The sequence below is a fragment of the Neolamprologus brichardi genome, chromosome 1, assembly GCF_056152115.1.
Source record: "Neolamprologus brichardi isolate AB-2024 chromosome 1, ASM5615211v1, whole genome shotgun sequence".
Lineage (NCBI taxonomy): Eukaryota > Metazoa > Chordata > Actinopteri > Cichliformes > Cichlidae > Neolamprologus > Neolamprologus brichardi.
In genome coordinates this window covers 32,496,339-32,513,652 of record NC_142104.1, presented here as the reverse complement: position 1 = coordinate 32,513,652, position 17,314 = coordinate 32,496,339, and the positions used below count along the sequence as shown (strand labels likewise).

Here is a 17,314-nt window from a genome sequence, read left to right as displayed (position 1 = left end):
TATGCAGTTTCTTGGTGGACAGCAGTAATATTTAGATGTTGGTGGACAGAAGTTATCCAGTGCACAATGCTAACTTCTTGACAAGATATTTATTGTGAGAACTCTGTGCACAGAACTGTGAGTGCAGTTTGGGTGCTGATACTTAATGGAGATAAAGCATTATTACTTGACTTCTTTTATGCTTTCAAACTGATAAAGGGGAGTGAATTTCTACTAAATTCTACATTTTTTTGGGAAACGTTTCTAGCCATGGTTTTGGAATTAGATGTGTGTCCACACCCTTTGTCTTGAGCCATTTAGTATTAAAGTAAAGTGTGAAGAATGAAAGTAGGACAAAGTGGTAATCAGGCCAATGTTTTGTGCACATGTGATGGATACAGTCATTAAAGGAGCTTCATGAAATTGATGCAAAACTCCACACCCCCAGGATCTTAAGGCGTTCTCTGATTAAATTTGTTGAATAGTTTGTGAGTTATTAAATTTGCTGACGTTAAGGATGTCTCATCACTGAGAACAGACATTTATGGGAGCAGATTTTTTCACTCTCTCCTTTAGTTGTGATTAATGATCTTTTGAGTGGAGTAAATAAAATCCCAGAATATTCTCTCATTGTTGTCTGGGCAGCCTTCCAAGTGTTCAGGATACAGATTCAGTGTCCTTCAAAACTGTGGACAGCGATACATATGTTTGGTGCTGTTATTTTACTGGAGTGTGTTTTGTATTGTTCGGAAAATTAAAGCAACAGTTAAATTCAATTTAAATGCATTACCAACTGAGGAGGGGCATATCACTGTTTAAAATGCTTTTGGGGGATTTATCCTGTTTTTTTGTTTTTTTTTACCACATGGGGACCCAGTACGGACTCTTTATGTCGGCGAGGCGTGATTGCGAATGTCGCTCAGGTGCATCCGTCTCCCCTGCAGCTGCACCGCAGTTCATGCCCCACCACAGACTCCTATGAGCAAGTGCTTAGGCGACAGTGGGAAGGAAAAACTTCCCTTTAACAGAAAGAAATGTCCAGCAGAACCAGGCTCAGGGAGTGGAGCCCATCTGCTGGAACCAGTTGGGGGTGAGGGGAGGAAGACAGGGCAAAGACATGCTATGGAAGAGAGCCAGAGATTAATAATAACTAATAACTGAATACAGCGAGGTGTATAAACACATAGTGAGCGAAAAAGGTGACTGAAATAGACTGCAAACAGGGTGTAGCATCAGCAGACAGGGTGCCGCAGTCAATTTTAGTTGGAAGATGCTGACTTGTCTACAAACACTTGTTAACTACTGGCCGAGCAGGAGTAAAACTTGGAAGTAGTTCAATTGAGACCAGAAATGGAGAACATCTGCCTTCAAAGTAAAAGCTGCATGTATTACTGTAGCCAACACCTTTTTAGAGTTTTTACTTTGAAGGTAGACGGTCTCCATTTCTGGTTGTTATCATACTTTTCATACTTGCACCACTGGTGAAAGAGTAGTTTAGGAGTGCTTGCAGACAAGTCTTCATCTTCCACAAAAACTCTTGAGCAACCACAGCAATCTGCTTGCAAATAAAGTATTTGCAAGGAGGTTTTCAGTCCAGCACTGTGTTGCTCTTTGTGAATGCCATCATTCCAGCAACCACTCACGAACTGGTTGTGGGAATACTCAAAATGATCTAAGTGGCAACCATGATAACAATCTGGGGAATTTCCATTTGTTTGCTCTCTTATTCCAAATGTTATCAATCCCGCTGACTCCACCCACAACTATAAGTGCAAGTGGTCAATTCAGCTGCACCTCATAGGGTACACAGCACCATCCCTTACCAAAGTAAAGGAGCTGAAGTTTTCCCAAGTGATGCACCACCCATCACAGGAAGATCCTCACACATTGCTGTTGTGTTTTCTATTTTAAAGTATTACATCATGGTATGTTGTATATTTTGAATGAACCTATAAAGAACTTGCACTATTACAATATTCATAGTTCAGTATTTATGAGATTGTGCCTTCTGTAAAGCAGTATGTAAGATGAGTAAACAAAGATCAATAGCTACATTAAAAAACTAAAAGCGAGAAAGAATATTTTATTTGAACTCTATTTGACGTAGTTGTCTCCTCATTTTTAGTGTTGCTCTATTGCGTGCCTTTATCATCATCCTTAAGCAATATTACATCAGTCAAAGAGACTGAAAGCTGAAATATAGGCAAGATTTAAAGTAAAGATTAACAGATCGATGAAAAAGCTCAAAGTGGGCAGGAAGAGAAAGTATGCATGTGCTGAAGGATGAGCAACTGTTGTCAATCTTTACAAGGTCAAGAAAGGATTTGAAGGAATATTCATGTTATGGAAAAGAGATATAACCTAAGTGTCTTTTGTTTTGTTTTTTGGCTATTTGACTTTAGCCCAAATTTGGCAGTTTCTCTGCTGGATGTGAGTGTTGAGGCTTACTGATCAAACAGTGGTGATGCTGTTTTACTAATTTTTGTTCATTTGTTTGTTTCGCTTCCTCACAGTGTACCCAGACCTTTGTAACATCAGCCTGGCAGCTGTGGGTGATGTACAGAAGCATCAAGACCGCATTGCATTCTGGGATGATGTATATGGCTTTAACATGACATGCATGAAGAAGGCTGTGGTGCCAGAAGCTGTGGTGGAAGTGTTGAAAGCAGACACACTCATCTCTGAACCTACAGTCATACAGGTAAACATTCAACCTTCTGTGTAGCTCCTTTTCAAATCCAGTGGCAAGGCTGATATTTAAAAGTAAAAGTAATGTCCTTTACCAAATAAAATGGCAATACAACCTGAATGGTTGGCTTGTCTCTGTATTTATTTGGGGTTGTTTTTGGCTGGACACACAGATAATTAAACGTGACTTGTCAACCAAAATAACTACTAGAAACCTTTTGTTTCTTTAAGTTAAATTCTATTTTTTCTCTTTATTTGACTTTGCACAGATATTTTTGATCAAGCTTACAACTTTGACTTTTTTATTGTTCTGCCTTATTTGTGTTGCACTGATCAGCGTTGGGGAGTAACGGAATACATGTACCGCCGTTACGTATTTAAAATACAAAATATGAGTAACTGTATTCCGTTACAGGTACCGTTTAAAAAGGTGGTATTTAGAATACAGTTACTTTGTTGAAATAAATGGATTACACGGCGGTATTTTCCTGTTTCATATTGTGGCGGGTCAGCACTGTTTGGGTTTTGTTTGACAGCTACGTTCTGTTGTTCCAGGCGGCAGTGTTACGGTTGCCATGGTGACGCGCTCTCTCTGCGACTGTGTGTTTCCTGGGTGAGAGAGCGCTTTTGTTGTTGTTGTTGTTGTTGTGCTAAGCTAATAGGCCTAAAGAATGTAGCCTTATGACAGTGTAGTCCGTGCTGCAGGGAGAATGGACTGCCATACCCGTTATGTGTCTGTGAGCGTGAGGAGGGAGAAAAATGTGAGTGGAAAAGTACAAGCTGTCACTGAGCAGAAACAATAATAACCACTGCAGCCAAGAAGAGTGCCTGACGAGCCCAGTTGTAAGTAAGCTATTAAGACTCGACTGTACACCGTGTTCGTGTTTTCCTCCAAAAACAATAAGTTCCGTTGGAGCAGCCTTTCAACGCCTCTCTCTGTCTCTATTTTTCGGCTACGAGCCCGACACGGAACCGACGTATTAGCCAGAGGTCCCTTTACTACGGTTCGGAGCTGCGGACCTTCAGTAACAGTAATAAATCACACAGCAATAGTACATTCATGCAGTTGTAAAAAGCATGATAATATATTAAGTAATCCAAAGTATTCAGAATACGTTACTCTCATTGAGTAACGTAACGGAATACGTTACAGAATACATTTTGGGGCATGCATTCTGTAATCTGTAGTGGAATACATTTTAAAAGTAACCTTCCCAACACTGGCAGTGATCAGAGATCAGATATATATCTTCGTTTGATGACACAAACAAGTAAAAATGTTCTGCAGCAATACACCTGTACACACAAATGGGAGAAATAGAGTCTTCAGGGCTCAGGCAGTTAAAACATCGACAGAGAACGAGAGCTGCAGTTAGCTGTATAGAGAGATAGGGCCTTATAGTTTGTGTGTGTATGTGCGTGTGTGTGTGTTGTGATGCTGTAGAGCTGGGTGATTGATCTGTCTAATCCTTGTTTAAGTTCTTCTTAAGGAAACTTCATTACTCTCAGCACACTGAGGACAGAGTAGTTTTAGCTGTGCTGGTGGGAGAGTGGTATACAGAAAATATGCAGATAAAGACACAAGGAGTCTCATATCTAAGAACACCTTTTGTGGATATATCTCAGAAGGAATGCTCTTTCCTCTTTTCTCTAATACCTTTTATACGTGGGTTTTTTTCTGCCAGTTGGCCTGTTTGCTAAGTACCGTGTCCTCCACCCATCTCAGAATGTGATGAATGAGGGTAGAACTTGATGTAATGGAATTTGAAACCTCTAATCGATAGTTTCTCCCCTCCAGTGACAAATAGACAGCCCCTCTGCCCAAATTACAAGGACTCTCATCTATTGCCTCCCTTTGATACGATCCAATAACATTCCATTAAAGCTGGCTGCTACTCCGGAAAATTGAGAGCCCTTTCATGGAATTATATATTCCAGCTAAGCAGATACGTTTTTTTTTACTCTCAGTGAGAAGAGATAGCAATGTTAAATCTGGGCAATGTTTAATTTGCTCCCTTTGTATATGACTTTAAACCTGCCTTATGTTATGCAGTTGTTTCCAATCATAAATAGCTTAAGAAGTAATTTTGCTCCTTGGTACTTCAAATTGTTTCTTAAGAAAAGCGCAATGTTTGCTACATACAGTAGGGGAAATCATTATTCGATTCCCTGCTAAATTTGTAAGTTTGCTCATTTACAAAGAAATTAACAGTCTCTCTAATTTTTATGATACTTTAATTTTAATAGAGAGAGAGAGAGAAAACTGCAAACAACAAAAACAAACAAACAAATCAAAAAACACATTACATGAAAGTTACTACCCAGCCAGAATTCTGGCTTCCACAGATTGGCTGTGTACCCAAAGGTTACAATCAATCACTTAACTACAGATACTACAGATCTCAACTCGTATGCTTAAAGCACTGTCCACAGAAACAGTTTCTTCCATGCCAACATCTCCACCACCATTGCCAAGAACACAGAGCTGTCAAAGGGCCAGGGACAAGGTTGTAGAGCTACACTAGGCTGGAATGGGCTACAAGACTATCAGCAAGAAGCTTGATTAGACAAATATTGGTGCAGCCTTTTGGAAATAGAAGAAATATAAACAATTTCAGTCTCCCTGCCTCATGGCATGAGGATGATGATGAGAAAGGTGATGGATCAGCTCAGAACTACACGAGAGAAATTTGTTAATGATCTGAAGACAGTCGAGACCACAGACACCAACTACACCATCAGTAACACACTACACTGTAATGGATTGTAATCTTGCAGCGTCTGCAAGGTCCTCCTGCTCAAGAAGGCACATGTACAGGCCTGTCTCAAGTTTGTCAGTGAATATCTAGTCATAGAAGGCTTGTGAGACAGTGCTGTGATCACAGGAAACCAAAATCAAGCTCTTTGGCATGAACTTGACCCGCTAAGTTTAGAGGGAGAGAAATGTACGACCCAAAGAACACTATCCCCAAAGTCAAGCATGGAGGTGGAAACATTATGTTATGGGGCTGTTTTTCTGCTAAGGATACAGGATTACTTCACTGCCAATAGATGGGACCATGTCTTGGAAGAGAACCTCCTTTCCACAGCCTAAACAGTGCAGATTGGTCTTCCTGTGTGACAATGACCCAAAACATACTGCCAAGGCAACAAAGGTGTGGTTAAAGAAGAAGCACATCCAGGCCATGGAGTGGCCTAGCCAGTCTCCAGACCTCAGTCCTGTAGAAAATCTGGAGAAGGAACTGAAACTTCAAGTTGCCAAGTGGCAGCCAAGATATTCTGCCTCTCTCATTTCTTTTTGAGAGAGCAAACTTACAAATTCAGCAGAAGACCAAATAATTATTTTCCCCACTATAGCAGTACAACTTGTTGGGTCTGCGCTTCCACAGGCCCCGCTGGTTTAGAAACTTATTCCCGTTAACGAAGCAAGGAAGCAAGACGAACAGCTTTAACTGGTTTTTACTTGCTAGCAAAGGAGGCTGGTTGGAACCAGGCTCTTGGAGCTAAACGCTCCTAACCTGTCTCCTAGCCAACTTCAAATAAACAGCCTTCCTTGCAGCCTTTTATTCTGAGAACACAAGCATTACTAAACAACAAAACAGAACCCTCACATAGGATGTCCCATAATAAAACACTATAGCCTCCCCCACCAACAGACTGGCTGGGGAGGTGGGCAGAAACAAATGTCTTTAATCCTACAGTTTGAACCAAGACTTACAAATTTATGTACAATAATGGCAACATTTAACAATTTGACTCCAACACAACTGTATTCCTCCACCACCAGTAAGATTCTATCCAAAATCACTCTATATTTAAATCTATATTTTACTTTTTAGTCTGATCTAATTCTAGTATCTGAGTGATGAATGTAAAAACAATATCCTCTATGTTTGAGTCCTCGCAATTGCCAAAATGAACAAAGAGAAGTGTTCTTGGCATGTATTCAATTTTCTGCTTTTGGCTCTCAGCTTCCAGTTACTATTGAAAGCTGTAGTAAGTAAATTGTCACAGCCCTAATTAGTCACCATAACTGTTATAAAGTAACATGATTCATTTAACTGATCTGGGTGCTCAGTGGGAGAGTGTATCTAATTAGAGTTGCTATATAAATAATGTCGGATGATTGTCAGAATGCTGTTGAGGAAAGTCATTTTTCCCACCCTTAACAGGATAATAGACAGGTGCAGGATATGATTTAGGAATCATTTCCTCTTTTGTGACAATTGTAGGGGATAGTACCCTTTAAAGCGCCCTTTAACTGGGCTGCAGTCAGCTATTTGTCTCCAGTCGGGAGACATTTTTTGTTTTTTTTGGCCAGTTCGAGTTAGTCCAAATATAATTACTTTCCAACTTTTTTTGTAAGCATATATTTGCATGAGATTCCTAAAAGAAATGCAATTTATTTAAAAAGTCACCATTTATTGTGAGTGAAATCATAGCTTTGTACCAAAAAAAACCCAAAACACAGTGATGGCAGGAAAATATGCCAGTTTTCAATTTACCAGGGAGTACCTGAACAAAGCGCTGATGTTAACATGTTCGCATTGACTTCTAAAACACAACTTAGATTAACAAAGGCATCCTGTTCAGCACATTTAATTTTCTCAGTAAACAATTCTGTGTACAGGCAGTGTTGGGGAGTAACGGAATACATGTACCGCCGTTACGTATTTAAAATACAAAATATGAGTAACTGTATTCCGTTACAGTTACCGTTTAAAAAGGTGGTATTTAGAATACAGTTACTTTGTTGAAATAAATGGATTACACGGCGGTACTTCCCTGTTTCATATTGTGGCGGGTCAGGACTGTTTGGGTTTTGTTTGACAGCTATGTTCTGTTGTTCCAGGCGGCAGCGTTACGGTTGCCATGGTGACGCGCTCTCTCTGCGACTGTGTGTTTCCTGGGTGAGAGAGCGCTTTTGTTGTTGTTGTTGTTGTTGTTGTTGCTGTGCTAAGCTAATAGGCCTAAAGAATGTAGCCTTATGGCAGTGTAGTCCGTGCTGCAGGGAGAATGGACTGCCATACACGTTATGTGTCTGTGAGTGTGAGGAGGGAGAAAAATGTGAGTGGAAAAGTACGAGCTGTCACCGAGCAGAAACAATAATAACCACTGCAGCCAAGAAGAGTGCGTGACGAGCCCAGTTGTAAGTAAGCTATTAAGACTCGACTGTACACCGTGTTCGTGTTTTCCTCCAAAAACAAGAAGTTCCATTGGAGCAGCCTTTCAACGCCTCTCTCTGTCTCTCGCTAGCAAAGTTGACCCAGACAACAAAGTAAAGCTAGTTTTCGGCTACGAGCCCGACACAGAACCCACCGTATTAGCCAGAGGTCCCTTTACTACGGTTTGGAGCCGCGGACCTTCAGTAACAGTAATAAATCACAGCAATTGTACATTCATGTAGTTGTAAACATGAATGATAATATATTAAGTAATCCAAAGTATTCAGAATACGTTACTCTCATTGAGTAACGTAACGGAATACGTTACAGAATACATTTTGGGGCATGTATTCTGTATTCTGTAATGGAATATATTTTAAAAGTAACCTTCCCAACACTGTGTACAGGTATGTTATTTCCAACGTGTCAGCATTGGTTCTCTCAGACATAGTGACAATAGAGAACTACTGGGGAGATTTTGTAAGATAGCCACACTATTATAAGAAATCTCTACTCGCCCAAACTTGGTGAAGAGCTTTGATTTGACCAACTCTGCTGTTATGAACAAACAAACTCTGTCACAGACTCTTTGTAAAATTCAAAAGCAAAGCATACCAACAAGTTTTTTCTGTTATTCTTTGAATTACTTCACAGTTCACACTGTCATTATTATTATTAATCTTTTTTTAAATGCAGTGTATTTTATTTTGATTGTGTGTGTGTTTTGCCTTTTCCCTACAGACAATTGACTGTAACAGAGTGTGTCTGTCTGAGCTGGAGTTTTCATCAGATTTCCACTTGAAGATAACAAACACCACAGACTGCACGGTAAGTCAGATATATACGTACTGGCTTTTGTTCATTTGTAGTCTGTCCACATGCTACACAAAAAGCCCCTGAAACAACATTGTACATCCACAACCATTTATCAGAAATACTGCGTGAAAGGAACAAGGTGGTACAAACAGAAGAGATATCTGTCAGCACGTGCTGATATATTATGTCTCTGTATTGTCTCTCAGTTGGATGTTCAATAGAGTTTCAGCTTGAATTGGAGACACCAGGCTAATGGGACTTTGTATTGCATGCCATACAACATAGTCAGTGTACACGGCCTGCTTTGCTTTCCATGTCATGCATAATTAAATACTTCATCACCCACAAATACTTTGTGGGTTAAAAACATGTACGCACATATTAAAAGAAAGGATTTCAAAGCTAATCCAGCCTTGTTAACTGGTAATATTCAAACCACATTCGTGCATGTCCTTCCAAAAGTTTGCTCAACCTGTTAACTTATTTATTTTTAGCACTCAAAGCACATGTGGAATGATGAGAACAACTGTAGTCCTGTGTGAGGCATTATCTGACTCCTAGTTGAACCTGTGAGTAGGTCAGCTTGACCAAAAACTTCAGTACAAAATTGAAGTGCATGGCACCAAAGCATGAAGAATGCTTTATGAGTCTATTTGGACTGGCTCTGGCAGCCACCATCAGCCCCTCCAGTCATGCCACCCAATTCCATGAACTTCCTAGAGCATCACAGACACATTTCTCTCTGCAACACCAATAATAACCACCCAGCTAAAGAAGAGCCTCACTACTGTGGGCTCTGAGAGAAGTGATTTGTCCATACCAAAGCCTGTTGTGTTGAAGCAGCTTTGTGCTGTGCTGCAGTGTTACCGCACTGGTGTATGGGTTTAATGGATAATCAATAGGTGGTTATTATCTGGCTTGTGCTCCCTGGGTAAGGCTGGTGGATTTAATGGGATTTGTAAACATCCTTTCATTTTTCCTGTCTTCTCGGCTCTGTAATTGAAAACATCCCATTTCTATTTCTGGATTGTAAGTCCAGTCATGTTAGAGGTAACAGATGATAGGATCATAGATTACGGAAGTGGTTTTTAGTTTATTGTTATTTTTTGGCAATACTACTTTCTTCCTGTTGTTTCACATGTCTTATTATTCTCAGTTGCTGTGATGTATGTAGGAGGACAGATACTGTATGTGTGTGTACGTCTGATGTGTACAATTTATCGTTCAGTCATGCTTGTTTCATGTAGGGTTGTTTTGGTTTTTTTGCATTTATAATGCAAGTACTCGAAGTGTCACTCGTGTAAATTGTAAATACCTGCCTTGAGTATCCAGCCTGCTTGTCTAAGGATTTACAGACGGACTGTTGCCCTGTGGGAGTAGCAGGTTGTTACCATAAAGACACTGACCTGTAGTCAGTATTGGCCACAGCTCCTCAGTAGTAGTTAAGATTGGGGTGTGTGAAGGGTAAACTGCTCCTGGACCAGTGCTCAGGGATTGGTGAGAGAGAGCTGCTTCTCCTATCCTGTGATGGAGCGCCTGCTTTTGTTCTCCTGTCGACAGTCCATTCATCAGCTCAGCCTGCCTAACCTTGCATTAAATGAACAGCACAACCCCTGCGTCTGCGCCGCTCACGCACAAGACAAATCCTTTCATTCTTGCTGGTTTTTTTTCCAGTCCCTTTTTCCTTTCCTCCCTCTTGAATTCCACACACTTTGCACCCTGTTTACATGCAAACGTTGAAATCTACCTGCTGCATACAAACTATATGTGCTGAAATTTTCATTAAAACTCTGACTGGTCTGGCATCTGTATTTTTTTTTTTTTTTTTTTGGCTTAACCCTCTAAAGCATTGCTACCATCATGATCCATTTACCTAAACTGTAGAGTGAGTAGCAAAATATCTCACCCCATCTCCTAAGGGTGGAAAAGATGAATGCTGATGGCATAGCAGGAGAGAATAAGTTTCTGTCTGTAATTAATTTTAACACTGCTGTCTCGGTGCTGCTGACATAGCTACTGTAGCGCTACAGAGGAAAAAAAGTGAGCAATCCATCTCTTACCTGCTTTCCATCAAATTTGAATTGGGTGTATGGGGGGGGGGGGGGGGGGGTGGCCTTCTGGACTGACAGGGCAGGTACTCTTCAACTTCAAGGACAATTTTCAGAAATCCACTCTAACTCTTAACAATGCAGCACAATGCAGCATTTTGAGTTAAGCTATGAGTTGATTGTCAGAAAAAAACTGCCTTGGCAGGTTATTTCCACTTACAAATCATCATCAGCATACTGATTTATGCAAATGTCCTGGAAGTTACAGAGGAAGTGTTCTGAGTTTAAACTTAAAAGTCTGCATGTCTGTCTATAGGAGGGCAATACACGCAGCACTTTTACTGGCGAGATTATATTTGATTGAGGAAAGAAATGTGCTTAGAATGTGTTTTCCCTTCAAATAGCATTGTCTAACATCGATACAGTTCACTATTACTACTGTTATTATTATTATTATATATGATGACAAAGTTGTATAAAGCTTGTTCTGGGCTCCCTCAAGTTAGGTCAAAGGAAACTGATATCCACCAGGTCCTTAACACTATGGCTACTGATGAGTAGTCATAGTGGTTCTAACAGTAGTAATTCTAGTATGTATTTATGAATAGCGGTTGTAACATTCAGCACTGAGTATTTAAAGAGGGCATTTGCTGACCAATGCAACTCCAATCTACTAAATTTGGTAAACCTGTTAATTAAACAAAATTGTGACCTGTATAAAATTAGTCAGTAAATACAGGATGTAATCAATTAAGAGATAATTAAAAGAGCCTTTGGCCTGATTAGTGATGGATTACGTGATGCTCCCTCACACTGTTTTGGAGAATTTTGGGAAACAAAGACCTTGGAAAGACTGGCTTCTGTTAGAGCAGCCATTCCCAAAGTCAAGAGTGCTGCGGCCCCTCCAAGATATACTTAATTTCAAACTGAATTTCTCTTATTACTTGTTACTGTGTCCCACACTTTGGGACAAACAAATTAACAGTGACCAACGCCCAAAGGTAAAGGCTTTAAAGTGACAAAGCTGGAGTTTGTCTTCATGGCGTGTGACTATGCTATTTTAACATGCCCTCCACTCGTGCATTCGTCAAGCACTCCAGAGCAAAGCTCAGCAGTGGAGCAAACAGTCGGTTTTGCACAGCTTGCCTCTCGACCTTCTCTAACTGTTACTGTAGAGCATCACGAATGAGGAACACCACCTGCAGGTGTGCTGACTCGTGCTCCACCTGAGCCTCACGGCTGCAGTTGAATGGCGAGGCTGAGAAGAGAAACGTAGGGGGAAGGGGGGGAGGAATTCACAACATCTTGCTCGTGAGGTGGTCGTGCTTGAAGCCTCCACGCCTGGATAAACCCCATCAAAAGCGCATTAGCCCTCTATTCTCCCGCCCCCTCCCTCCCTCCACCTCGCCGCCCCTTCCTTTCCATCCTTTTAACCCACCCTCTCTTTTCATACATCCCCCTCCCCACCATCGTATAATAGTATCTGGACGGGCCACGCGGCTCGCTGACACATAGCCAGGCGAAAGAGGAGCGATGATGAATTGCTCCCTGTTGGTGTTATCCATGATGATAATTATTAATTTTCCCCCCGTTCTTCCCGGAGAATGGGGGCCGGAGAGCTGCAGTCTTGCAGAGCCTCCTCCGTGGGCCGCCAAGAATCCCACTGTCATCACTTATCACAGACAGAGCCGGGGCCCAAGGCTAAACGCTGATGAAAATGAAAAGCGCTCGTTCTGATTTGTCCTGTTTTTGGTGTGTGGTTGTGTGTGTATGTGGCTCTGTGCTTCCTCTCCTCTGTCTTATGTTTTTATCCCTTTTTGCCTTCATCCCCTATATGGTAGGAAACATAGGCTTTTATCTGATTTCATAAGATGTCAGGTATGACACAAATTCTTTTTTGTTAAACCACCAAACAGGACAGCTTTTTTCCAGCAAACACCTACTATTTGCTACCTGCTTAGTAGATGAAGCAGTCCATCTACTGGTGAAGAAAATTGTAACATTTAGCATAGAGATCACTGTTTAGCGTTGGCGGCGGTCTTATATCGGTCGATATTAGCTGTTTGCTCATTGCCAGTACTGGTACCATTAACTGTTGAAAAATGTAAAGTAAAAAAGCAAAGATGTGTGAGAAACGCCATTCAATCATGTTATGAGTGTTGATGGCATATAGTTTGTGCACATGAGCGTACTCTTTAGTGTCCCTCATGACACACACATGTTTGGAATCTGAGCAAAGTTATCGGTGACAGCATTGTCACATTATAAGCTCATAAAACTGACATAAATGCTGAGACCAGTACTTTTATCAAAACATCGGCATTAGTATTTGTCTTAAAAACGCTATATGCTGTGCTGTAATTTAGTATCCTTCCCAGTTTTTGGAGAAACTGAGGAATAAAGAGAGAGATTACCATGCTTAAATTCATCAGGTGGACAGAGACAAGGCTCAAAATAAATATGGGAGTACACAGGCAAATATTTGCCCTCTGGTTAGCTATAACAGCTCTGTAATCTGTGACATGATGCCTGTTGTCTATTTAAATACTAAAATAATTTCCATTTCAGGGAATTCACCTTTTTTCCCATGCAAAAATAAACAAACCTTTTACTGTTTTCAATAGCCATCTGAAGTTGAACTTTCAAGCTTTTACTAAGTCATTTTGGGCCCCCGGATAAGTTTGATAAGTTCTTCTCTTCCTCTTTAATTAAAAAAGTGCTAAAACATGTACAAATCAGGTGAGAGTCATCCAGACCTCATTTGATCTTCTTCTGTTTTATTTATGAGGCATTACATCCTGTTTTTTCAGTTGCGATTTTAATGGGGCTCTGAGCTGCTAAGCTGTTTGTGTATTTGCAAGTTTCTCTGGCCTAAATTTTAATTGCCCGTCTCGCTGCCTGTGTGAAAGTTGCACAACGCAAGAAGTGACAATCAATCTCGCTTATGAGGCATTGTCATCGACGAGGCGTGATGAGGATGATCTCTGCCTCTCTGGCTGAGAGAGGTGAATCCGCTCTGCCTGACGAGTAATTACAGCTAATTTCCTAATTACCTGAGCAGCGAGCTTCTCTGTAGCGTTCATTAAAAGCCATAATTGCATTGGGTTGACATGCTCTTTTATCCACTTTGGGTTCTTTTCTCACGGTTTAGCTGCGAGCTAGCGGTGCTGCCCCTGCCTGTCTCAGTCGATAAAGGTTGATTGAAGCCTCGGTGCGTGGAGTTTATTGAACGCAGCTTCTGACAGCAGCATGATTATCAGGGTTGCGTATGTGTATCTTTGAGTGTGCTGCAAATACTTTTAGTATTGCAAAAAAATCTTAAATTGTTTGGAGAGTTTTACACAAGCTGTGAACAGATGGTACTGTATTTTATGTCTTGAAAGAAGAAGCAGCATTCCCTCTGGCATTTAAATGGTTTCCCCATCTTCCATTACCTTGCAGTTTTTGTCTCCCTACCTTTTGTCTGTTTTCCTACCTTTACAGCTTCCTTTCCTCTCTTCTGTATACTATTTTCCTCTCTTGCATTGATTCAGCTCTTCTTTGTCTCAGAGAGCCGGCCTCCAAGTTGTCAGCTGCATCAGGATTAAAAGCTATTAGTTCTGCATCATTGCCACTACAAGTGCGCTCCTGAGATTGATAGAGTGGCTTTGTTCCTCCAGTGGGGGCAGATATGAGAGGAAAACAAACCTGGGGGGGGGGGGGGGGTTACACCTCATATTTGACAATGGTCACCTAAAGACTTTCCCTCAGTTTGTTTTTCAGTCAAATGTGTTTATGGCGCTGCAGGACTACAGAGCATGTTTTTACTTGCTGGCTGTTAGTGAATTTATACAACTGTAAGACATGTTAAAAGCTACACTGGGCAAATCTGTGGTGCTTGGTTTGCATCAAGGTCTCTCAATGTAATTATTGGACCAGAGATTTTTCAGATGTCTGATTTCCCTTTTCCTTGTGGGAATTGTTCATTTAAATTCAAATGTATGGGGTAAAGCGTCATTTGTTTCCTTAACCTTTCCTTTTCTTCTTTTCCTGACTTTTGAGATTTTATTTTTTTTTACATTATTGGAACACTTCCACCAAAATAGCCACCTTTGATAATTTCATATAACAAGCTATCTAAGGTATATATTTTTGTTACTGTCAGCAAATTTCGCCCAATGCTGCCTCATACGGTAATTTGTTTCTTTTGTCCAGTGACAAGTCTCAAGCGAGGTGAGAGGGAGCACGCGGGGACATGTTGTTGACTCAGCCTCAATGAGAAAGCAAGTCGTTTTTGAGAAGACGTGGGGCTGAAGAAAATAGAATGCAGTTCCCATACAACTCATTTTGATATCTACTGCATGTAAGCTGGCATTGCCACTGTGGCTCTACAGACCACACACTAGGGCTGTGCAATACTGCACACTGGCCCTGTAAATAGATGGCCAGTACTGCCGATACCAATACCAGTGGAGAGCAGTGTGTCGTGATTCATGAGATGAATCATGTTCAGTTTTCAAATTCTGAACATATTTTTATGACCACCAAGTTTGGAGGCCTGGAATGTAAATATCCATCTGATCATGTCTCTGTCGATGTCTGTGCTTTAAATGTTCTATAGAAATAAAATAGAAAGTCAACACAAAAAGGTTCAAACATTTTTCATTGTGCATGTTTAAGGTTTATTTTATATTATTTTTTAAATTAATGCAGTCTAGTTGGCTTCCTACTAAACTTAGTGGCAGTATTGATCAAAGTATCGATCCTATCATGCTAGTATTGATCCAATAGCAATACCAGCCTTGATATCAATACTATTGATACTATTGATATTTGTATCGATATGCCTAACTCTCACACGTAAGAATAACATGACAAAGCTGAATTGTGCTTTCTCCTTTAAGGAAGCACTTTAAACACAAAGATAATGGTGCATATTGAAACAGCAAGTTTTTTTTTTTTCTCCCAGTTTGTTTTTACTGTCTCGTTCTTGAACACAGTCCTTATCATGCTATCAGGCTCATATTGCTCATTAATATCTCGAGACATGGTCTGCCTCCAGCCTCGTGCGCACTCGCTCTCTCAGCTCTGCATGTCACCGTTGCAGTGTAGTCAAACAAATCCAGGGGTTTATTGTACTGTCACATTCTAACACACCCCTCATATTTCATTGCAGGCAATTGTGGGCTACTTTGACATTTTCTTCGACAAAGGCTGCAGCAACAAGGTAAGCAGCGACCGAGCCATTTAACGGAAACTCAATTATGTTCACGCTTTAGCGTGTTCCTCCTCCCTGAGGCATTCGCTGGCAATCGACGGGCGTCCTAGCCGACTGCTGATACAAGCACTTACCCAGCAGAGCCGGCCAGTTGGAACAGGCGATGCCAAGCTGTGTGAGCAGCACAGACACGCCTTCTGATTGCACTTCCTCTTTTACCTGAAACTCAAGTTGCATTCTATTGATTTGAATTTCAGTAAGATTCTGTTTATTGTACATACTCAGCTATAAATGATTCAGAGACCAATAGCTGTAAGAGTGGGTCAGCTTTAACAGAAACTCACCTCACCTTTTTTTTCTGCTTTCTGTGGCATATTTGACAGGAATCAAAAAAGCATGGTTTCCTCTTTTGAAATAGTTTCACATTAATGCTCATTTCTTTCACAAAAATCTGGCCCTATAAATAGATTTGAAGTCCTTAAGCATTCAAATGTTTTGTTTTTTGCACAATAATACAAAATGACAAAGTGATCCTCCTTTATAGAAACTCAGTACTGACTTTAGTACTGCTAATGTTTTTTTTTCCCTCTCCACATTACTAGGTGATGTTCTCCACTGGTCCTCAGGTCACAAAGACACACTGGAAACAGACCGTGTTCCTGTTGGAGAAACCTGTGTCTGTCCAAGCCGGTGAGTCAACACTTCACTGAGAAACACTCTACGACACTGTGCAACGTTTAGTGCTGCTGCCTACTCAGTTCAGTTTAGTTTTATTTACTGCAGGTTTGCATTTAATATTCAGGTGTGGTAATTCTCATGATATCATTTCACTCTTCTGGACCCTTTGGGGTGCGTCATAGCGTGTTGCAGTCAGTAATCTGTCTGTGGTGGAGATGTAGTGAGGCTGGTTGACACCCATTATCCGTCAAACACAGTGACAGCGAGGGATCAAAACAAATCGCATTCAGCCATCAGAGGCACCATGTAAAACTTCATCTGATAGCCAGCTGCAGGCCTCTGAATCATGATATGTTACAAGGGAGGCGTTTTGTAACTGGCCAGTCAGATATCTGTGGAATCGCTGTATCAGCACGTTAAAAGACAGTTAACTGATAGAGCTTGATGTGAGTCGTATTTGTATGATTGTTTATGGAAATGACTTTCTTTAAGCCCAATCTCCACCAAACTGAACTGGACGTCTTGTCCTGTGTCTTGTGTTCACTAACAGCATCACACAGTGATTCATCTAATAGCCATATTTTTTTTTAAATATTACAGATTTCACTTCATTGTGAGGACACTGACGCAGAAGTACATTATTAGAAGACATTTTGTGTTATGGTGTCATGTGTGTCCATTAGAATCACAAGCAGATGCCCAAGGCAGGGTACTCAGAGCCATTATGCTATCGTGTCAAGGCC

The 17,314-nt window shown here is 40.8% G+C and overlaps 1 protein-coding gene across 1 annotated transcript in view; it reads left to right on the top strand.

Annotated features, from left to right (window-relative positions):
* prmt3 (protein arginine methyltransferase 3) overlaps window positions 1–17,314 on the top strand; it is a 57,385-nt gene that overhangs the window by 31,029 nt on the left and 9,042 nt on the right. Inside the window, exons 12-15 of the mRNA XM_006793770.3 lie at window positions 2,493–2,680; window positions 8,574–8,660; window positions 15,852–15,902; window positions 16,496–16,583. Coding sequence (XP_006793833.2) covers window positions 2,493–2,680; window positions 8,574–8,660; window positions 15,852–15,902; window positions 16,496–16,583 — 414 coding nt within the window. The remainder of the gene's footprint in view (window positions 1–2,492; window positions 2,681–8,573; window positions 8,661–15,851; window positions 15,903–16,495; window positions 16,584–17,314) is intronic.